The sequence below is a fragment of the Acipenser ruthenus genome, chromosome 18 (genome assembly GCF_902713425.1).
Source record: "Acipenser ruthenus chromosome 18, fAciRut3.2 maternal haplotype, whole genome shotgun sequence".
Taxonomy (NCBI): Eukaryota; Metazoa; Chordata; class Actinopteri; order Acipenseriformes; family Acipenseridae; genus Acipenser; species Acipenser ruthenus.
In genome coordinates, this window is record NC_081206.1 from 15483107 (window position 1) to 15506780 (window position 23674).

At 44.5% G+C, this 23674-nt stretch overlaps 1 protein-coding gene across 2 annotated transcripts in view; it reads right to left on the minus strand.

Annotated features, from left to right (window-relative positions):
• Positions 1 to 23674, minus strand: part of LOC117420611 (phosphofurin acidic cluster sorting protein 2-like) — a 78016-nt gene that overhangs the window by 31306 nt on the left and 23036 nt on the right. For both annotated transcript variants that reach the window (XM_034034105.3, XM_058991280.1), the window contains exons 2-4: positions 5271 to 5358; positions 2767 to 2856; positions 1111 to 1236 (exon numbers count right to left, since the gene is read on the minus strand). In XM_034034105.3, coding sequence (XP_033889996.1) covers positions 1111 to 1236; positions 2767 to 2856; positions 5271 to 5358 — 304 coding nt within the window. The remainder of the gene's footprint in view (positions 1 to 1110; positions 1237 to 2766; positions 2857 to 5270; positions 5359 to 23674) is intronic.

A 23674-nucleotide genomic window follows, 5' to 3' on the forward strand; every position in this document is an offset into this window, starting at 1 on the left:
TGTGGAAGTTAGTGGGTCTGAGTAGCTCAGTGCTTAGTGCTGGACTTCAGTGTGGAAGGTAGTGGGTTTGAGTAGCTCAGTGCTTAGTGCTGGACTGCAGTGTGGAAGGTAGTGGGTTTGAGTAGCTCAGTGCTTAGTGCTGGACTGCAGTGTGGAAGTTAGTGGGTTTGAGTAGCTCAGTGCTTAGTGCTGGGCTGCAGTGTGGAAGGTAGGTAGTAGGTTTGATTAGCAGATAGTAGGTAGTAGGTTTGATTAGCAGATGGGGAAGAAAAACAAAACTGTCATTCATCTAGAGCTGAAATGTGTGAGTCAAAGCAGGACATTAGTAGTAGCAGAGGTTCTGAGCGGTTCTGTTCATAGCACTCCGTACAATGGCAGTCGTGGTGTCTTTGCCACGCACACAATCAGTGGCACAGCATTGATGAAAGTGTAAAATACAGAAACAACAAGTCATTGTGCTGGATAAACAGCCAATGTTTTCAAATTGAAGGTCAACGTTTGAATTGAATGTTGCAGGAGTCCATCTGCCAGCGCTTGTGAAATCCTAATGAAAGAGCATCCCTTCAGAAAGACAAGTAAAACTCAACTGTGCGGCCCCTAATCCTAACACACCCCCTCCTAATCGCTGGTGACAGGATTATCAAGGTCTTCAATACACTTTGATTTTATTATTTTAATATTAATAAAACAAAGGCAAGTCATAACATGAGGATGGACCTCCTGTCTGCAGCGTTCCATATTCAAGTCTAGGTAAATTACGAAGGATGAAAACAGTACGACAGTTTACATATCACTGTCTCTCATTTCTGACATGTTTTATTGGTGAATGAGGATTCATATCTGTAAAGAATGAACATGTTTCAAGTTCTCACAAGGCAGCCATGAGAAAACCAACACGTTTTACTGCCACCGCGCTTCTAATAAAGCAATAAAGCTTTCTCATGGCATCATAAAGGATGTTGTCTCTCAGGAAATGGCCTTGCTATTTGCAAGTTAATGAACTTGGCAAGGTGTATTGGGGATATTAATATCGAGGGAGGGCTGTGTTTAAGTCCACTGCTGTTTAAATCTCTACAGTGGTCCTCAATGTGTCAGGGGAGCTCACAGTACCTCAGCCATGTTGATGGAGCCCACGGCCAGCGTCTTGTAGCCCAGGATGGTTCTGTTCTTGTACCTCTTCCTCCTCTGCAGCATGATCTGAAGCTTATTGCCTTCCCTCTTCAGGAAGTGAGGGTACTGTAGAGCAATCACACACAACACAGCACGGGTTAGCATGGGAAAACTAGGCTTGCAGCAACCTTGTCGTTCAATATTCCAGTACTACAATGTTAAACAGAAGTGCCCATTGGAACCTGGTAGAAGCAACTACACTTTCACTGAGAGCGTAGATGTGGCACTCAGAACATCAATGACAAAGCATTCCAAACATTTAAACCACAAAAGAGTCTATAAAAACAGATGAAGTATGTTAATAACACATTTAATGTGTTCAATGGCTCCCTCTAATCAAGTCAAGAGTGTGCTTTCTCTTGCACTCTTTGTATGACAGACACAGCAAGGACTGCACGAGAAACAGACTCATCTTGATTAGAGGCAGCCACCGAACACTTCCATTAGATTCCAGGTATCTGATGTTTCTATTCTACAGTGCATTGTAGCCTCTCACATGCAAGTAAAAATGAAACCCTGTAAATCGCTCTTTTAAAACTCTCTGAAAGGCAATATCAGCTTCTGGTAATGAACAAAAAAAAGACACTTTGTTTCTTCCAAGTTAATTCAAGATGTGGAAATATTTCAAATACAATACAGATAAAAGTGTTAATGAGATTTAAAAACCTTGGTTAGCGCTCCATTATTACTATGACAGCTTGACTAAAGCTGTGCTTTTCTGATCTCCAACCATACCCATAAACGTCTTCAACTTTAAGAGTAAGTAGCTTTTTATCTTTTAATGATGTGTTATTATTAATTAGTCATTTAGCAGACGCTTGTATCCAACGAGATGAGGGATGAACTATGCACCAACAACTGCTGCAGAGTCACTTACAATACGTCCTCGGTTTTGCGTCTCATCCGAAGGACGGAGCACAAGGAGGTTCAGTGTCTTGCTCAGGGTCACACACAGTGAGTCAGTGGCTGAGCCGGGATTTGAACCGGGGACCTCTTGGTATCAACCCCTTTTCTTTAGCCACTGGACCACCAAGCCTCTGAGTTCAGGAGCTGCTCCTCAGTTCCAGTTGCTTGCCACAGACACTTGTAACATGGGCAGCCCTGGTGTCTTTATAGAAGAAAGAGCCGGCACCATCTTGTCATGTGACACTTCGGCGCCATCTTGTCATGTGCCGTTTGGTTTTCTGGCAGGACACTGCTTGTGCACTAGTGCTAACTAATACAAAGACACTTCAGCTGACCTAGCCAACAAATGTTTATGGCAAGCAACTGTAACTGAACAGCATAACTGAACTCATAGTCAAAGCACCTTAAAGACTAAAGGCACTTTGAAATATTTAGCACAACATCTACAGCAATGCATAAGAGCAATGAGAAGGAATCAGACTGCAAACAGCATCCAAATGGAAGGGGCAGGTAAAGGTGTGCTTGTTTCTGCACTGGTTTGTGAGAATATGAAATTGTTGTGGTACCATTCTGTCAATGGCAGCCTCTTTCCACTGTAGCTGCCCCAGTGCTACCCTCGCTTGTCAGTACAGAACCCATTGCTTATCCACCAGTGCTGCATTGCCATTGAAGATGTAAGAGGGGTACTACCTGCAGTGAAAACGTGAGAGCCAGGTCTGTCTCCACCACTCCACTAGGGGGCAGCACGATCTCATGAGATCTCAGGATCCTCTTGGAGCCCTGAGGAACAGGATAAAACTTCAGTTATGCTCTTTAGAGTTCTCTCTATGTTTTAGCAATGCCCGGGTGCAGCAGGAATAATCCTCCCCATATATTAAAGTTTCACAGTGCTCTGTGGTGACCTCCAATCTGACTGTGAGGCTTCTCGTGTGCTCTTAATTGGGTTAGGCCCATCAGTGAAGCACATCTCCTTTGGCAACAAGCTCAGAGAGGAATCAAAGTGAAATTAATCAATAAACACTATGGGCTGGATTCATAACAAAAGGCTTGAAAGGACTGTAGGTGCGGTAGAGACCTCACATAACAGACTACAATATATTGTAGTTTAAGCTGTGAAAACCTGAGAATGGTTGTCACTAAACAACATCTTAATTCAGCAGCTCTGGTGACTACTCTTAATATGAATCAAGGTGTGTTTAATGAATTATTTCGTATGCCCAATTAAGCAACACATCAATCAGGAGATCTGAATGCCAGTGTGCATCCTCTGATTACACGACCATGCCTATCGCCTTTACACCCATGGGCTAGACAGGACAGCTACTGCCCCCTGGAGGAGAGTCCTGTAAGTGTCTGCTCTGCTCATGGGGCACCTGGCCAGTAAGGTCCGCTGTAGCGCTACGTTGATTTTGCCTCCCTGACCTTAAGAGCACCAGAGACAACACAACACTCCCACTGGAATCCCCAGTGAAGATCTATGACTCTTCAGGATGCAAACATGCACTCCCCTGACTGCATGACCCACCCTGCACACCACACGGCCCTGCCTTTACCAGGTAAGCCACTTTTAAAAAAATAACCATTTTTACTAATCATATACAACTGAACAAATTTCAAGAAAAAAAAAAGTAAAAACCTTGAGAAGATGAGAGAGGCAAGTCTCTTATGCTGATGTCAATGTTATTAGGAGGAGAAGCGTTACATTATGATCCGCTAAGAATCCGTGCTGGTAAACCTGCTTTTAATTATTAATATTAGTATCTCTACATTATCTGTATCAGTTTCATCACAATAATGCAGACAGGCCCTTTGCAATTACAAGGCAGTGAGTCAGATTCGGGCAGTGCAGGCTGGAGGCTGAGCTGTGCCGAGGGGTTTGGAAAGCGTAAGCTTTAGTGACGTGAGGTTAATCACTGCAGACTGAATCTGTGTCGTAGGGCACTTGGAATCTGCTTCTCATAGCCAGTCCTACTGATCAGCTACTCTGGATCAAGTTTCTTTATGTATCGCTGGCTATACATAGTTGTGCACTAGATGGCGCTGGTGCTTACTAATTTGGCTGATCTAATCTATGCAATATATGTCTGTGGCAGTCAATCTAAACAGAAGAGGAGCCGCTTCTGAACTCACAGTCTAAGCAGCTGAATGCAGACAAAAAAACATAACCGACTGTAATTGTAATAAGAACCACTGAGGATATCATATCATACTGACAGTAGACAGGGGCTTGGGTTAACACCTGAGTAAAGTATGGCACCTCCTGCACAGTACCTCCTATACAATACGCAGGCTTTGAACTAGTCTGGGTTTACTTCTGATGAGTGCCCAATGTAATGTGTTAAATCACTCGCCTATCAGAGGAGCTTATTGTTGTGGGCTGAATCAGGATCTTCACTGAAACTTCCTGAAACCTGTTCCTTGTGCAGAGTTACAGAGCCTTTGCCACTTAATGAGACAGCATTCATGTTCCTTTCAGAATCCGATCGGCTGTAGTGATCTATGCCTGGCTGGCTGGGCGGACGCGGAGAGCAGGTGATGCTTATGATATATCCATACCAGCACAATTCTCCAAACAGAACCTTGGGGGCTCCTGTTTAAACAGCAACAGCTTCCAGTGTGTTTCAGTGAAGAACCCGAGACGGATCAAAAGAAATACGATCCTCTAAAAAGTGCTCTATCAGGGGAATCTGGGCACTCAAGCACAACAAGGTCAACCCCTAACTACACTAAGAGTGCTGGATCTCAGAGGGGAGAGAGAGAGAGCCCCCCTACTGGGCCACCAACACCACTTTCTGGAGCACCACAACTCCCATGGAGGCCCGCATCCAAGTACTGAGCAGGTCAGCCTTGTGTAGTTTCATACAGGTAGTTAAGATAGCTCAGAGCCCAAGGTGCTTGGAGCTGCAGACATTGTAGACGACTTCTTGAAACGTTTGGGTCATTCCAGGCTAAGTGGACCAAGGGAGGTTGCTCAATTCCTTATGCCATTGTCTTTTTGTTGGAAAGACCTTCAAACTAGATTTCAAGTGATACTATTGTTATCAGCGTAGGTCATGCCCTGCATGATGAAATGAGGTCCTCTTTCTCACAATGGGTTCCACAGCTCTACCTCTGCATGCACACAATACCTACCCTGGACTGCTCATCTCAATCACATGAGGGTTAGGAATCTTTTAATCTATTTTAATCTCTACCTGGATTTTGACGGCGATGACCACTGAGATGAGCTCCTTATCCAGCTCCTTCATCACCACCAGCTTCTTCAGCGTCAGACTGCAGAGCCTGGGGAGGAGAGAGCAGAATTACACCCAGGGACAGGCTGCAGGGACACAGAGAGAGCAGTTACACCCAGGGACAGGCTGCAAGGACACGGAGAGCAGAGTTACACCAGGGACAGGATGCAGGGACACATTGAGCAGAGTTACACCCAGGGACAGGCTGCAGGGACACGGAGAGCAGAGTTACACCCAGGGACAGGCTGCAGGGACACAGAGAGAGCAGAGTTACACCCAGGGACAGGCTGCAGGGACACAGAGAGAGCAGAGTTACACCAGGGACAGGATGCAGGGACACGGAGAGCAGCGTTACACCCAGGGGCAGGCTGCAGGGACACAGAGAGAGCAGTTACACCAAGGACAGGCTGCAGGGACACATTGAGCAGAGTTACACCCAGGGACAGGCTGCAGGGACACGGAGAACAGAGTTACACCCAGGGACAGGCTGCAGGGACACAGAGAGAGCAGAGTTACACCCAGGGACAGGATGCAGGGACACAGAGAGCAGAGTTACACCCAGGGACAGGATGCAGGGACACGGAGAGAGCAGAGTTACACCCAGGGACAGGCTGCAGGGACACGGAGAGCAGAGTTAAACCAAGGACAGGATGCAGGGACACATTGAGCAGAGTTACACCCAGGGACAGGCTGCAGGGACACGGAGAGCAGAGTTACACCCAGGGACAGGCTGCAGGGACACAGAGAGAGCAGAGTTACACCAGGGACAGGCTGCAGGGACACAGAGAGAGCAGAGTTACACCAGGGACAGGATGCAGGGACACGGAGAGCAGAGTTACACCCAGGGACAGGCTGCAGGGACACAGAGAGAGCAGTTACACCAAGGACAGGCTGCAGGGACACATTGAGCAGAGTTACACCCAGGGACAGGCTGCAGGGACACGGAGAGCAGAGTTACACCCAGGGAGAGGCTGCAGGGACACAGAGAGAGCAGAGTTACACCAGGGACAGGATGCAGGGACACAGAGAGCAGAGTTACACCCAGGGACAGGCTGCAGGGACACAGAGAGCAGAGTTACACCCAGGGACAGGCTGCAGGGACACAGAGAGCAGAGTTACACCCAGGGACAGGCTGCAGGGACACGGAGAGCAGAGTTACACCCGGGGACAGGCTGCAGGGACACGGAGAGCAGAGTTACACCCAGGGACAGGCTGCAGGGACACAGAGAGCAGAGTTACACCCAGGGACAGGCTGCAGGGACACGGAGAGCAGAGTTACACCCGGGGACAGGCTGCAGGGACACGGAGAGCAGAGTTACACCCAGGGACAGGCTGCAGGGACACAGAGAGAGCAGAGTTACACCAGGGACAGGATGCAGGTACACGGAGAGAGCAGGGGACAGGCAGCAGGGACAAGCCTATGTTATATACAGTGTGTCTGACAGGCAACCAGAACTCAAGAGCAGCTCCTTAACCCACAGTCAAAGCACCTCAACACAGATCTATCCAGATCGTGTATAAAAAAAAAGAAGCAACATTGAGTAATTGCAATAAGACCCTTTTGAAAGAGTAAGGGTACAGTGCAAAAAAACTGAATACAAATAAGAATATTTAACCAACGTGTCTGTGCCCCCACCTATACCTCAGCCCTGTGAGGATCAGCAGATTGAATTCAAACTGCGTGAGTAAACGGCAGCACACTGTACAGGGCTCATCTCTGACAGCCGACTCCAAGAGTGAACATGACACGCAGGAACACCAGCTTTGAAACAAACACTCTCAAACACACAGCCTCTCCCCAACTGGAACAATGAAGCAGCCCCAGGACAATGGGCTTCTGTTGTGTTCGTCTCTCAACAATACCCATCTGATCCATTATTTATGAGCTTTGATCGGATCCCAGCACAAGCCAGCCTTCAAAGGGCTCCTTTGATGAGCGTGTTGAAACATCAGCGCTGTAATAAGGGATATTGCAGGGGCTGGCATTCCAGGCTACAGGACTCGCTGGTACAGCAATGTGAACACAATGGCCTGGCTCACTCTTATTCCATAAGGAGGGAAGGATGGGGGGACTGGGAAATCTACAGGGCTTTGAAATCCCTGTTGGTGGTACACAGGGGAATCAGTGCTGCAGGATGCTGAGATTCAGAGTCTTGTACTCCTCAAGGTACACTGCAAGTAATACGTTGTGTGCAGGGTGTCTCTTATTGCTCAGTGGTTCAGTCAATAATCAACTGCCACAGTCCCTGAATAATGTGTGAGGTCTACAGGTGCTTTGTCATGGCGAGACGATTAAAAACAAAAGAGCAGCCAGAGAAACTAGTGTCAAGTTCATCAAAACTTAAAGAAAGAGTGCAGTGAATAGGATGCTCCATGTTACAGAAGGTACCAGGTATGTGTGGTTCTGGTTTCCTGAACACTGGAATTAGGTGTTGTGCGCTATGACAAACACTTCGCTGTGATTGGTCGATGTCTGAGATGTGCTTTATAAAATCTAGTAGGAGCTATGGAACTTGTAGGAGTAAATTGAAGGCAAAAGTTATTTTATAAAAAAAGATAAAAAGCGATGCTTGTATGGTGTATTTCATTATCAGCTACACCCCCTTTAAACTTGCTTAGTATATCTGGGCTATTTGTATAACTTGCAACAAAACTAAACGTGCAAGAATATGTATGAGTATTTGGGAAATAATGATTGAACATAGAAATGACGTATCTTTACACTTCACCCTGACTGCTGTATAGACACTAACATCTGTGTTTCACAATGGTTACATCTTTAGCACTTGGATATTATAAACACCTCTATTTTGCTGTGATATCTACAAACAAACGCACACAGGGGGCTCCCCTATATCCCAGTCTCTGTATAGGCCCCCCAGCAGTGGCAGGAGATCTGGGGATGGGATTATGGATTGAAGCGTTAGCACTTGATCACAGCTGCCCCATCCTCGGCGGAGTGGAATATCCAGTCTAGCAGTATCTGGCACGCTGCCCTATGTATCTCAACCCTGCCCAGAGCAGAGCTGGCTGTGCTTGAAGGAGCAGCTTCCAAGCTGCAGGAACATCTTTTTAAACATGGAGAGCGACAATCAATAGCAGGGAGACGGACTGTTTCTAAGATTATCCAGGGACTGCATTTCATTGCCAGACTGTGCAAGCTCAGGGCTCAGCTGTGGAGGCCAGCATCTAATTGCTTGAGAGCAGATCTGTGAAACAGGACAAGCAGCGCAGTGTTGAGTTAGGCTTGTATTCATACATTGTATGATTCGCAGGTTCTGGCACGATTCTGCATAGTTGCATCTGTTCAGAGCTGTAACTAAGCATTTTAGCGCCCAGGGGAGGCAATCATATTGCCCCACCCCCCCACCCTCACCCTCTCATGTTTTTTTGCTCCCATCCATGCTGCAATTACTTAAAGGCATGAAGCATATTCAGAAAGACTAGCAAAAAGAAAATTTGTTATTGTCACTTTTCAGCAATGAGTCAATCTGTAACAGTCAGATTATAGAAAAAAAAGACCCTATGAAAACACAGTTTGAAATGCCGACAGGGTGTGCTAGGGGGAGCGGACAGCTGACAAGAGAAAACATTGAGAAGCGCAAAATAAAACGATTACTAGAGTGGCAATGCATTTGTCATTTTCCCGCCCCTCTCAGCTGTGCGCCCGGGCGACTGCCGCACTCGCCCAGCCCTAGGTATAGCTCTGCATCGGTTTACAATGCACATCACTTAGTACTTATCAGTTAGGGTTTTTATAAGATATTTATATTGATAGGTATATACAAAAGGAGGAAAATACAAAGGAGGGTATCTGTTAGGGGTCTAACGATACCCTAATGTCACGATAGGACACGTATCCCGATTCACAGGTCACATTACAATACGGATCACCAGATAATGGGCAGAATAATATCAAACGATCATTTAATGATGGACCATTTTGTTAAAAAGACAAAAGCTAAATGGATAAAGACAGAGTATGTAATCATTACAACCAAATCTTCATTGCAGAGCCCTTCAGTGAACTACAACGTGCTACTGTATGCTGTGCTTGTATTATGATACACACCTCTACTATGATAGAATATATCACAATGAATCATTCAAGTACTCCCCTAGTATCTGTGGGAACGAGACATTGGGGGGGGTCAGTGCACCCCAAACGTTCGTTTTAAACACTTCCTTGAGCTAATATTCACACCAACTCACTGAACACCAGGACACAACCAGCATGACTTCATCCCTGCACTCCGATTCTCTACAGGCCCAACACTCGGAGCTGAACATCCAAACACAGGAAGAAAAAAAGGCTTGGAAATAACAAAACACAAACCAAATGAAAGCAGAACAATCTTTAATCTCAAACAATTCAGACCATGATTGGTCATCAATTAACAATATTGTGAATTGTTTTGTTAAATCAGTTTGGCCCCAGTTTTATTTTTTTTTTAACAACTTGGGCAATGATATTAAATGCCTGTCCAATAACTTTAAATTAAGTATCACTTACCAGTTATTATACCCAATATAATACAGCAATCTCTACAAAGGATATTTACCATAGGCAATTAGGCAGATAACATGGCTCACAAGTAGCCTGAACCAATAGAGAGTATTTTCATAGGAGAATCCATGTGTTATTGAGGCTGTGAGCAGGGAGCTTCCACTGGGCAATGAATGCTGCAGACAGACACTCTCCTGCATCTCATCCAGTATGTCAAGCTGTTCAGGAAGCACAGCATGGCTGTAACCCCAGCTGAGGGAACATTGTAGCACCCGGACTGACACTTGGGAAACGCGTGCCAAACTGACATTTTACTGAACCAGGAAAGCCGTCTGTCTGTCTGTCTGTGGTTCGGTGTTTATTTCTATTCACTGAAGTAACCGATTTGAACAAAGTATATAAAAAACATCAGAAAATAAACTGGCAGCCAGTTTAGTTGAACACACAGCATAGAGCTGCACGATTTCTTGGACAAACACTTATCCAGATACATGCAAAACTGATGCGTGAGTTACGTATGCCTGCCTCCACTATAATAAGCAATAGGGTCGTCATAGCCTGGGCGTGGAGACAGGATGCAGATTACTATACAGAATGGATGGGAAAAAGGGTACACAGCATCACTGGAGGGGGTCACTAAACCAAATATCTCTCGTTAAAGTGACTCTGTATCAGCCCTTAATTAAATGACCCCATCACAGAAACATTGAAGCTCGTCTTCTGATCCTTATGGAGATTGTGTGAAATCTCTTCTCATACGAAACCCACCCAACTGTGTCCTTCCACACACCCCTGTAAATGCGTCACCTGACAGCTATCTCACAGCACAGAAACAAAACGCTGCTAAGTGGTCATCTAGTTTAATTAGTGCTCCTGTGTCAATGCAGAGTCCCCGGCAGCTACTGCTTTCACAGAGAAGTGACAGAAAAGCACTTAAAAAGAGGAAGCAGCTACAATGTCATTTTCTTTTACTATCCCTTTTTATGATGTTTGCATTCACTGTGCGTGTAATTACTCAGACATTGTGTTGAGGGCAGTTCTTCACTTCTAGTTGCCTGCTATAGACATGTCTAACCTGGGCAAGACCAGCAATAAGAGCCAGCAAGACTATGGGAAGTACTGTACCACTCTGGAAAGTTTCCTATAGTTTTCCAGCAATGCACTGCTGTTCACCAGTATAAAGACAGTAGCCTGCACTACATGTGTCTATGGAAGCAACTAGAACTGAGGAACTCCTAGTCAAAGACAAAATATTAAGAATACATAGTAATCATCATCTCATTGCTATTAAGCCAATTCAAAACTACTTTATTGAATCAACATAAACCTCTTATATTTGCAAAAATGGTATATTGCCACATTCTTATTTTTTTGTCCATGTGTGCATTGAATTCTTTGAAGGCTGCTTGTGCAATGTTGCGCTTGTTAAGGTCATTTCATTGCATTCTTTTTAAATGTGAGCACCATCTTTAAACAGTATCACCTATTAATATTTACAGTATCTCACAATGTAAACAGCATGCACAAGTATGACAATGTTTAATGAGTTCTATTTGCATGGCAGTCAAAAGGTTCATTTTAGCCCCAACACTGGCTTCTCGTTGTTAACCCCCCCCCCAATGGTAGTTGGTATCTCCCGATGGAGCTGGCACTGGGCCTCGTACCCCCAGCCCGACAGTAGTTGGTATCTGCCGATGGAGCTGGCACTGGGCCTTGTACCCCTAGCCAGACAGTCCCAGGCAGGTGTGCAGTTCTGAAGCATGCCTTCCCTAGCACAGTGCAGAGATGGTCTGGTTTAGACAGGCAGGTGTGCAGTTCTGGAGGCACGCCTTCCCTGGCACAGTGCAGAGATGGTCTGGTTTAGACAGGCAGGTGTGCAGTTCTGGAGGCACGCCTTCCCTGGCACAGTGCAGAGATGGTCTGGTTTAGACAGGCAGGTGTGCAGTTCTGAAGCATGCCTTCCCTGGCACAGTGCAGAGATGGTCTGGTTTAGACAGGCAGGTGTGCAGTTCTAGAGGCACGCCTTCCCTGGCACAGTGCGGAGATGGTCTGGTTTACATTGTTACCTCTACTATTTATACCCCACCCCAGAGGAATTAACCTTGCCTTATTACTAATCTTCTAAAGACAGCAACTAGTACACAAACACACTTCTATAAACATTGCACCCATTCAAGCAGGTGTCCTGATTCCTTTATATTGTGCACTAACCCTTTGATCTCTACATAAGCACTTACTGTATACAGTCCAACACGAACCAGCGCCAAGAAATGTTCATCATTCATCAAGATGTAAAACTGGATGTAAAACATTCATGGGGTGGCGCGCGCACACACACATCCAGACACACCTCTGCAGAGAGACAGTATATTGGGCATTTCTGTTCACATTTTTTCTCCAGCAATTGGCTTTGCAGTTTTTTTTTTTTTGTTTTTTTTTTACAAATTTCAAAACTGGTATCCTTTAAATTTTGAAAGCGTCCGTCTCCCAGTTGTTAATTCTATCGGTAAAACGCCCAGAACTAGAAGTCAATGTTTAAAAGTAAATGGATTCTGCACATGGACTCAATCGAAATGTATGCATCCGTTTGCTTTACAATTCATAATATTGTTTAATCCAATTTTGTTTTATAAAAGTTATTTTGTCAATAAGCATTGGTTTATGTGTTACTTTAGACAGATATTTGGTCACACTTTTTATACCCATTCGGTCATATTATTTTCAATATAATTAAAATGATTTGTTGTTAATTAGGCACTCTCCAAAAATTGAACAGAATCTCACAACATTTGCAGCTTATTCAGGGGTGCAAATAGTTTTCAAAATTGGTGCTAAATTGTTTTGCAAGTTTAGCACCAGAGTGCCTACTGGTGCTAAATTATCAAACCTGCCCATATCAAGCCCTCCTCCCCCCTTTCTAATTAGTTTAGTGTTTTGTGGATGAGTGTGGCTGGGTCATGTGAGTATCCAGACCCAATGAGAAACTATCAGCATCCATGGTTGCTAAGGAAATAAAATAATTTAATTAAAACATGCCTACTTGCGCCAGAATTTTACGTTGCTGCCGTTATATAACCTGGCGCTAGAATCTAGCACCATAGCACCAAAATTGCACCAGTTATTATTCGGATAAGGTCAATACAAATCTGAACCAATATTCCAGGTTTGGGCTTACCCTTTAAAAATGATGCTTTACTAACTGCTCTGAAAAAATCCCTTTACAAAATCAAACACGTTACCCAGAATAGGCGGCAACTGTTATATAAACTCTGAGGCCTGTACAGTGATGGCAAGATGAAGTGGAGTTACTTTATTAGATCCAAGTACTTCAATTGGAAGGGGATTCAGCGCTTGAGAGAGGCACAGGACTGAATGCAGAACTGGGTACCGGCCAGGATTATTGAGGTGCACTGCAGGGGTGATGCTTTTAAAGGCATGCTGGCTGATATTAAACAGGGTTCAGTGGTGCATTGCTGTGTGTTTCAGGAGCCTCATTATCATGCTGCCCACGCCAGGCAGGCTGCAATCTGACCTTGCCCAGTCAGCAGGCCTGCAGAGGGAAGTGAAATTCCAGCCATGCCAAGCCTGCCGGCCCTCTCCCACTCCCGGAACTCAGCTTGTCCTGCCGCTGTCTCTCTGTCTCTCTGTCTCTCTCACACACACAGGCACAGGCACAGGCACAGGCACAGGCACAGGCACACACACACAGGCACAGGCACAGGCACACACAGGCACAGGCACACACATACTGGCTCGCTTCAAGGTGTTTACAAACCGCAATGGTGGATAAATAGAAAGATCAGTCTCTGACAGAATGTGAAAGGTACAGTTTCCATATACTGTCACTATGGGGGTGCCGTTTTCCCCTCGTTCAGAGATTTCAATCCATATGCTGTTCAATGTGATTCTCATTTGATTCAATTAGAGCCTCCAGTCCTGGCAGGACTCTGGAAACCACTGCCAAGGCACTGCCTTTTCTGGCATATTAACCACTGTGTGGTCTTTAACCACTGTGTGGTCCAGTGGTTAAAGAAAAGGGCTTGCAACCAGGAGGTCCCCGGTTCAAATTCTACCTCAGCCACTGACTCATTGTGTGACCCTGAGCAAGTCACTTAACCTCCTTGTGCTCCGTCTTTTGGGCGAGACGTAATTGTAAGTGACTCTGCAGCTGATGCATAGTTCACACACCCGAGTCTCTGTAAGTCGCCTTGGATAAAGGTGTCTGCTAAATAAACAAATAATAATAATAATAATATTCTTCCAAGGTCAGTACGGTGTCTGTGCCAGACACGACTACCACGTTAGTGCACCAAGGGTGGTAACTGAATTCTGGAAGTTATTTCCATAAACTCACTGCAGTACAACTGCAAGGTCTGACCCTGGCCTCTGTGCATCATTTATATAGTAATATGGTGGCTTAAACATTTAGAATGGTGTTTGTTCTTAATGTTTAATGGAATCTTTATGGCCAATAAGTTACCAGTAATCAGGTTCATTATAGTCCATGAGCACTGCACCCCTACCCTGCATCACTTCCGCCTGCCATAGGGCTGTTAGAAAACAGAGGAGCACCTTGTTTCCCTGACATGGGGGAACGCAGCCTCCAAGAGGACAATAAATACTACGCTGTACGAGAATCCCTCTCCAACACGAGGTAAAACAAACACACGCACTGTACGAGAATCCCCCTCCAACACAAGGTAAAACAAACACATGCGCTGTCTGAGAATCCCCCTCCAACACGAGGTAAAACAAACACACGCGCTGTACGAGAATCCCCCTCCAACACGAGGTAAAACAAACACACGCGCTGTACGAGAATCCTCCTCCAACACGAGATAAAACAAACACACGCGCTGTACGAGAATCCCTCTCCAACACGAGATAAAACAAACACACGCGCTGTACGAGAATCCCCCTCCAACACGAGGTAAAACAAAACAAACACACGCGCTGTACGAGAATCCCTCTCCAACACGAGGTAAAACAAAACAAACACACGCGCTGTACGAGAATCCCTCTCCAACACGAGGTAAAACAAACACACGCGCTGTACGAGAATCCCTCTCCAACACGAGGTAAAACAAACACACGCGCTGTACGAGAATCCCCCTCCAACACGAGGTAAAACAAACACACGCGCTGTACGAGAATCCCCCTCCAACACGAGGTAAAACAAACACACGCGCTGTACGAGAATCCCCCTCCAACACGAGGTAAAACAAACACACGCGCTGTACGAGAATCCCCCTCCAACACGAGGTAAAACAAACACACGCGCTGTACGAGAATCCCCCTCCAACACGAGGTAAAACAAACACACGCGCTGTTAAGCAATAAGATCACCCAGTTCGAGTATCACCACCCCCCCCCCCGTACACATTCCACAGGCCCGCAGCACACCCAGTGCAGGGTGTCAGGTAACCCGCAGCGTCCAGAGAAGAGCAACCAGACTAATCTCAGTGCTTAAAAGGACTGAGCTACGAAGACAGGCCAATAGAACTAAACCTACTGAGCCTGGAACAAAGAAGAATTAGGTGGGAGGACATGACTAAAGTCTTTCAAATCTTAAGAGTTCACATAGTTAACCCGAACCAATACTGTAAGCCAACCACAGAAACCAGGACCACAGGACAAAGCTGGAAATTAAGTGGAGAGAGACTTGGGACAGAGGGAAGGGGACACCTTCACACAGAGAGTGGTGAGGGTATGGAATGGGCTACCTAGTCATGTTGTTGAGGCAGAATCACTGGGATCCCTTCTTTTCTAAATACAGATCAGGCAATATATGGGTTCCTCTTAAGGGCCAGCTCTGACCTGTGGAGAGCACTGTGACTCTGCAGTGCAGGGGTTAAGAGGACTGGAACATGATATAAACAGTTTCCAATGAGGTTCAGAGAGATGGCTATTTTAAAACTGTCCCTCCCCTCCTCCAGCGAGCTGTAGCAACCACACTTTCATTATTGCTTTACATACCGTAAATTCACATGAGCAAACAAATCTCCCAGTGAAGATAAGCACATAACATGCCTGTTGCATTTCCCTACACTAAACCGTGTGGAAGCTACACATCCATTCAATTTAACCATGAAATCTGATCTCCTGTCTCCTGTCCTAGTCTATCTCCACTTCATTTCCTCAGGCCCTGGTTTCCGTACTGCTCTTAAAGTGCTGGTTTGGATTAACTACGTCGACTCCTTTTAAAACATTACGTAATTCTTCTTTGTTCCAGGCTAAACAGACTCTGTTCTTTTCAGTCTTTGTAGCTCATTCCTTTAAGCCCAGGGATTAGTCTGGTTGTTCTTCGTTGGACTCTCTCCAGGACCACAATGCCCCTTTGGTGTTCTGGTGACCAGAACTGGACACATTAGTCTAAGTGCGGTCTATTTTGGAACAAATTTTGATCCTACTCAGAATACTGCGTCAAGTGACCACAGGGGAAGGGGCTTAAAAGGAATTGGGCCAGGCCAAAGTTTGGGATTGAGCCAGCCAGAACTCCAGGGTTAAGATGCTATTAGCTCCACAACTCCAGGATCGGACTCCAGTGGATCTCTGACAGAGGCGCGAGAGAAAGAGTGCCTCTTAGTGGGACAAACAAAAAAAAGCAATTTTTTGTTGTTCATATGCAATATTTAGTGGGCGTAAGTAGCTTTAGTTTTTTATGTTTAATACAAACCCTATTGAACCCCTAATAAAAACCCTGCTACTTACAGTGCTTTTTACCTTTAAAATGTATCAATCACTTCACTGCTGATGCAATGTAATGCCAACATCCTGACAGCAAGCCTGTCTCCTTGCTTTTATTTCACATTATGCTCAATTCACCTCCTCCCCTGCCACAGCTCTGCAAGTGGTTTAATCCATCAAGCCCCTCACCCCACAGGATTTCTGAAATGGGGCAGTCCTACTCTAGTATATTTCTATACTCAATAAGAAATTTCAAATAAAAAACTTGTTTCAACATAAGCTAGTCAGTGAAATGCAACTCAACCCTTGAGATTCGACCCTTGCAATTCATTTAAATGGTAAAATGCATGAGCCTTTTTTTCACGAGTGTCTAAGGTTTCTAGATCACTGATTACTGACTAAAAAATGAAATTCTCAAGCGCAGAGGTTGTCATGCAGGTAGGTATATAAAGGATATAAATTACACATCTTTTAAGTCCAGATTGAATCTGCTTTGAAACGGACTGCATCAATAAAGAGGATCGCTCCCTCTTGCACAGTCCCATATTCAGCATGTCGAGTTTCCATGAGCTCATACTGCTGCCAGAGACTCTCCTCAGGTCCAGGGAGGATATACAGTTACACATGTGCCTTTGCTTGGGACACTTTGTACAGAACGATGTGTTGGTGAACAGCACTTCCACTCACTAAGCCTCTTAGAAGAGTTTACTGCGATTCTCAGAATGCTTTACCTTACCTCTGTGAGATTTACCATGCTTGCCACAGAGGACAGGGGTTTGACACCCAGACACAGTTTCTAGGATCTCAAACTACCACAAGTGAATCATCATGGTTCTCCAAAGTGAAAACAAACACGTAATGTGAAGGGAATGACATCTCTGATCCAATGGTTTGTAAAGATGAAGTAATACAGCACATGCATAGCCAGTCCAGTCCAGACCCATGGTCCATCTGAATACTGACAGCTGCGGAGGAGCTGGGATTATACACAGAGTCTTATGCAACTGAAAGCAGGGCCTCTATTTGCACTATTAAGTAAATCCCCACTCTCTGGTCAGTTCAAAACTAATGCATTTTCTTTTTAATCCCTGTGCTTGGAAGCCGAGTGAGTTGGGATTTGAAGCCATTCGTTTTCAGCCTCACCAAGATGATCATGTCTATGTTGCGCCTGCTTGATGGTTGGGTGGTTAAATCAAGTTCGATTTTGTTCTATTTATTGTATTATTAGCCTTCAATGAGGTTGATTAATACAATGGTTTTAAAATAATGAGTTAATACACCGCACAGAACAGCACAGGAATTAAACACACAGGAACCACAGCATCGCACAGAACAGCACAGGAACCTGACCCCATTCTGCTCTGTGATGTCATTACGCTAGCCTCACAATCTCCCAAGCTTCTATACAAATTAACTGGAGGCTTATATTCCATCCACACTGTACAGAGGCAGGAAGGGGCTCTGAGCTATTTCTCACATGCTCACGAGGACTGTTGGAATAATATATAAAAAGATTAGCAGTCCAATGTACTGTACAGGGTTGACAGGACAGAACATGAGAAATACCTGTCTTAACATGAGGTGTAGGGCAGCCAGGGCACTACTGATCTGACATTCCCACCCCCTTTGGAGGGAGAGGCTCCATTCCTCAGTGATTCACTGCCTCCAGGAGCTGTACTGAGGTGCAAAAATACAGCAAGGTCCTTTCTCCAGAATCATCCCTTTTGAACCGGTTCCTTTCTCCAGACTTAGGAAGATGCAGCTTTTATTAAAGGATACGTACCACCCAGTCACACAACTGCAGTGTCAAGTACACAGCACAACTGCTCAAGCAACATAGAGCATTTTCTACAGCTTCAGTTTTATAGGCGTTTCCTGTAAAAGGCTACCAATAAAGCAAAAACACAAAGACACAAACCTCCAACTGCTGAAACTAATAGATGACAGGAGCATGTCTGTTAGACTCGTAATGTGACAAGCAAGAGTCGAGGAGGGAGGAAGTTTGTGCCCCTAAAACCTCTGGAAAGTCAACCGCAGGATAGAGGAGCACTGTGTTTTTAATTCATTGCCCGTGCTCAGAACTTCACTGTCATGCTGCGTGGACTGAACGGAGACAGAGAGATGCTGACAGCAGCAGAGAGAGAGAGAGACGTCACTGCCCCTTGGGGACAAACAGGACGAGAAAACAAACCAACACCAAACAGATTTGAAACCAAACCAGGGATCGAATGTGAGCTGCTTCTCCTATGAACGACATTAATTCAGTGCTGACGTCCTTCATGCGACCTCCTGAAGTAGAAAGCAGTGAACTGGAAGTGTAGCTAACAGCTTTCCGTTAAAGAAAATCAAACTCGCCTCTACCAGAATGTGAGACCTATGAACTGATGTCAATACATATTAGGTAAAACTCAATTATTGTGTCAGCTGCTTTAACTTACAATGATGCGCGACTGGAAACAGCAGACCTTCAGCCACAGTGGAAGAAGTTGCACAAGTTTTTCACCAGCACTGACTTCACCATTCCTGTATAAACAACTACAAACATGCCTACATATCCTCCTGATGAAAACTGCAGCTCTTGTCAACTCAGGATCATTTGGTACTCATTACAGATCGAAATCTAACCCTTGTCACCCCCCCCCCCGTCCCAACTGTTCCACAAACAAGTCCTGCTGACACTTAAGACTCCCCCCCGACATACTGGCGGCTCACCCCTCAGGACTTGCTGTTCAAACAGTTCGACAGGGAACCAGCACTTTCATCCCGTGCCAATGCTTAATTAAAGATCACCCGAGAACAAACTGTGAAGATAAATCTTATTAAACATTCAGCCAACACCGGCCATCCGTTTGCTTTCCAGATCGCATGCAGAAGAGGTCCTCAATTAAAGAGTTAAAGGCTCTGCTGTGAGTCCTGCCAGCCGGAGCTCCAGGATTCCAATCCTGGCTGCAGTGAGTTGACGATCTTGACTGCTCCACAGGGAGCGCTGCACTGGTCTTTGTGCTCCCATTGGCTAGGGAGGGAAAATAGTCCGGGATTGGTTTGCCTCACTGTGACACAGCAAGCCCTGCTGGTTAGGAACCAGACTAGACTGAAATCTCTCTTCCAGGGTTTAGTAGCTTTGCAACATCCACTGCCTATGATCGGGGGTGAAAAGAGGCGATTGACTAGACAAGGGGAATGGAGGTTGCGACAGACACTTAAGTACTTGAGTCACATTCAAATTGGGCATTTCAAATTAAAAAAAAAAAAAATTAAAAAATATCTTAAGTGGCTACAGTGCCATAATATAATCACTGAAACTGCTTCAGATACTATCTGCTTACCTTTATTCATTAATAGGCAGCTAATTTCCCTAACACATTGAACATCACCTTCCTATTGAGAGTAATAGACAGTGACACTCAAACCACTCCCAGTCAGCCAGCTCCCCGCTGCTTCAGGTTTGAAGCAAGCTACTGTAGTTCCATTTCACAGGGGTTCCAAGCTGTACGGTCTGCCAGAGTACAGTACATGAAGCTGGCTTTTATTCATGGAGACACAAGCAGGTGTATTTAAGTCACACAGCATGTCCTGTACAACTGAAAGTTACTGTTGATCAGGAAAGTAAATCTACAAACACTTCCCCGACAGTCGCTATGATGCATGAAGAGAGAATTATTCAATTGTGATTAAACTTGGTTAGGACATTCTTTAGCACCAGAGTACCAGAGCCTGGGGGTACACGGAGGCATCTGTCTGTCTGTCTGTGTCTGTCTGTCTGTCTAACATTTTCAGTGTACAGTATAGTACTTGAAAGGTAAAAGGCACAGTCCATCTTGGTTCACCTGTAGATGGCATTTCCTTTGTTTTTCTAAATTCCTAAAAGAGTTAACAGAAAAACAACTGAAAAAAAATCAGTTGAAATGAAAAGTGTAACAAACAAAATGATTGTAGAATCCCAGCAATCTCTCTCTCTCTGTCTTGAAAATCTACAGAAAATCTTACCCAGTTACTAAGGAGGTCTCATATTTTCCTACATTATCTTAAAACAGATATTTCGCTTTTAAATGGTATGTTTTTTTGGATCTGTTAGTGAACAAAACAAATGCCTGAACACCCTTTGCACTCGTTTCCACTGAAAACACAGAGCTGCTTCAGGGGCTTCTTGTAAAAGGAAAATCAATTCACAACGTTTTTAGAATATGACTTTTGCAGTGAAATATCTGCAAGCAGCTACAGAGACATTTTCTTCACTAACAGTTTTGTGATGCAAAAAACAATAAATGGAATTCACCTTTAGCATGAAGGTCTGGTAGGAACAGATCGCCCACACCTGATCTTATACATCATTAGCCCAGCAGTTCTACTGCAATCGAGGGCACTGAATGAATTTGCCCAATTAAAATGACATACATCTTATCTTCGTGTTCACAACAGAATTTATACATTTGAATACTCAAACTCTGCTTAAAATGTATTCCATGGGAAAAATGACCATGTTTGTATTCGTTCAGTATTTACAAAAGAGATCATGCAAAGGAAACATGGAGGTCTGAAATAAATAACACACTCTACTGTACAGAAGAGATTCTCTCCTTTCTTTAACAGGTGATTTGATCAGATACCAGGTTTATTTTACTGTAATATGGTATGAATTACACTTTTGTTTTCCAGCCAATTCAAAAACCCATGTTCGTTCCAGCACTGGTAAAGTTTATCTGAACAAGAAATAATATGAAAAATTAAACACACTGTGATAATCTATTATCCAACTTTACCATCACATGTATTGTGGTGAAGCACATGTGCTGTTCATGAAAAGCACGTGCTCTGTCAGTAATGTCTTTGTGATTACTCGCCCTGGGTTTGGTTTTCTGGGAGCGCTGGGATGTTTGCTGCCCATGGTCTCTTCATTCTTTTGTGTTCTTGTTTATTTGTAAGATCTGTTTCTCAAAGAGACGAAGCGGCTGTCTTCGATTCGACACTCCGATACAAAGCTCTCTTTCAAGCTGTGTGACAATGCAGCTGCCACACAAAGACAGAGCGATGCAGTGAAAAGGCTGCTTCCATCATCACCTCCATTCAATCAAAACCACAGCTCGTCAGTGGGTCTTAAACCCCCCTTTGAAATGATGAGTGCTGAATCCTGTTTCGTTTCACAGACCCCAATTTGCACAAATCTTGGACTGTCGAATGTTTCCCTGGGTAAGGCAGTCCAAGACTCGTGCTAGTGCTGCTCGTATACTGCTATAAAAAGTTTACTACTTTCAAAAAACAACACTGAGCAGCTCGATCACATTTTAAATTAAACGTTTCCTGCAGACTGAAGGGAGGCTGTAGGCAGACAAACTAAGTTCCACAACAGCTCAAAGTGCAGTACAGGCTATAAAAACCAGTACAACTCAATATTTAATCAACAACTTCAAGCATCATGGAAAGGGAATGGCAAATTAAACCGCTTGTAAACAAGAAGTAAAATGGATCTGTGAAAAACACACAGCAGTTCAACAGTGTGGCTGTGAAACGAATATCTGAAAAAGACATTATTTAGACTTCGACTTATCCACAATTGAAACACAACAGGAAACAAAGCATTGAAATACAAGCGAAAGTGTGGTTCCAATGTGAGATTCACAGGCAGTGTTAGCAGTGTGGTTCCAATGTGAGATTCACAGGCAGTGTTAGCAGTGTGGCTCCAATGTGAGATTCACAGGCAGTGTTAGCAGTGTGGCTCCAATGTGAGATTCACAGGCAGTGTTAGCAGTGTGGTTCCAATGTGAGATTCACAGGCAGTGTTAGCAGTGTGGCTCCAATGTGAGATTCACAGGCAGTGTTAGCAGTGTGGCTCCAATGTGAGATTCACAGGCAGTGTTAGCAGTGTGGTTCCAATGTGAGATTCACAGGCAGTGTTAGCGTGTGGCTCCAATGTGAGATTCACAGGCAGTGTTAGCAGTGTGGCTCCAATGTGAGATTCACAAGCAGTGTGGTTCCAATGTGAGATTCACAAGCAGCAGTGTGGTTCCAATGTCAGTAGTAAATTGATTTTATATCTGTGGGTAACACTCCTTTAATGAGGTTGTTGATGTATGCAATGTACTGTACCCAGCTCCTGTCTAAAACTGAACACACTACCCGGCTAAACAACTGTCAATGATGCTCTTATTAAACTGTATTCAATGTACAAGTCATGGCTGCCTTCCTCTTCCTCTCCCAATCTACCCCCTCCCCCTCTCTCCTTTCCCCTCCCCTCCTCTTCTGCCTCCTCTCTTCTATCCCACATACCGTTACCCCCTCTACAGTACCTTCCATCATACCCCCATCCCTTCATCTACCCTCCCTCCGGAACAGAAAAGCTTTTTCAAGCAATATCATACAATTGCTAAAAGCAATGTTCTTTGCTATGGAATCAGACTATGACCTAGAAACCGTACCGTTCCGTTCCTGCACATGGCTGCAGACTCTTTTGAGCAGCATCAGGAAATTCCCATTCCTGATGATCCGAATGGAAACAGAGTTGAAGTCTCCAAGCGCGACTGCGAAGGTTGTTTTAACTTCAACCAACGTGCAAAAAACGAATAAAAAGGCCATTCCACTTGAAATGACCTGACCCCTCTGGCACAAACATCTGATTTTGTCAATTCACTTTTTTCATGCACCATTGAGCTACTGTATTCTAATCTGCAAAGCCTCCCAGTCCTACTGTAGGTTGAGCCCTTCTCCAGCTGTGCCTCTTCATTCATACGCTGTGAAAGAGTGAACGTGTGAAGCAGCCTTTAGAGAGGTAACCCCAAGACTACAGTTACAGAGAAACGTCAGTTAGGGGACCCACATAACATGGCTTTCATAGGGTTAGGAATACTCAGACAAGTTATTTAAAGGGTACATAAGAACCTTTTTATTTTATTGTGTTACATGTTCCCATGTGTTGCTACAACTGTTTACGTAAGGTGTGTGTATTGTTTTATTTTTTTACATTTTGACCACTTTTTTAAACATTTACAAATAATATTTGACTGTGCAATTAATATTTGAATATTTAAAAACTAAATTGGTTTATTCGAGCATATATATTTAAATATTTCAACTATTTGAAATAGTTGGTGGTTTACAAATACAATCTCAAATACAACTGTATTTGTCTCAGGTCTGGTTGATAGGTCACATGGTTAGCAGGATTGGAACGAGGAAG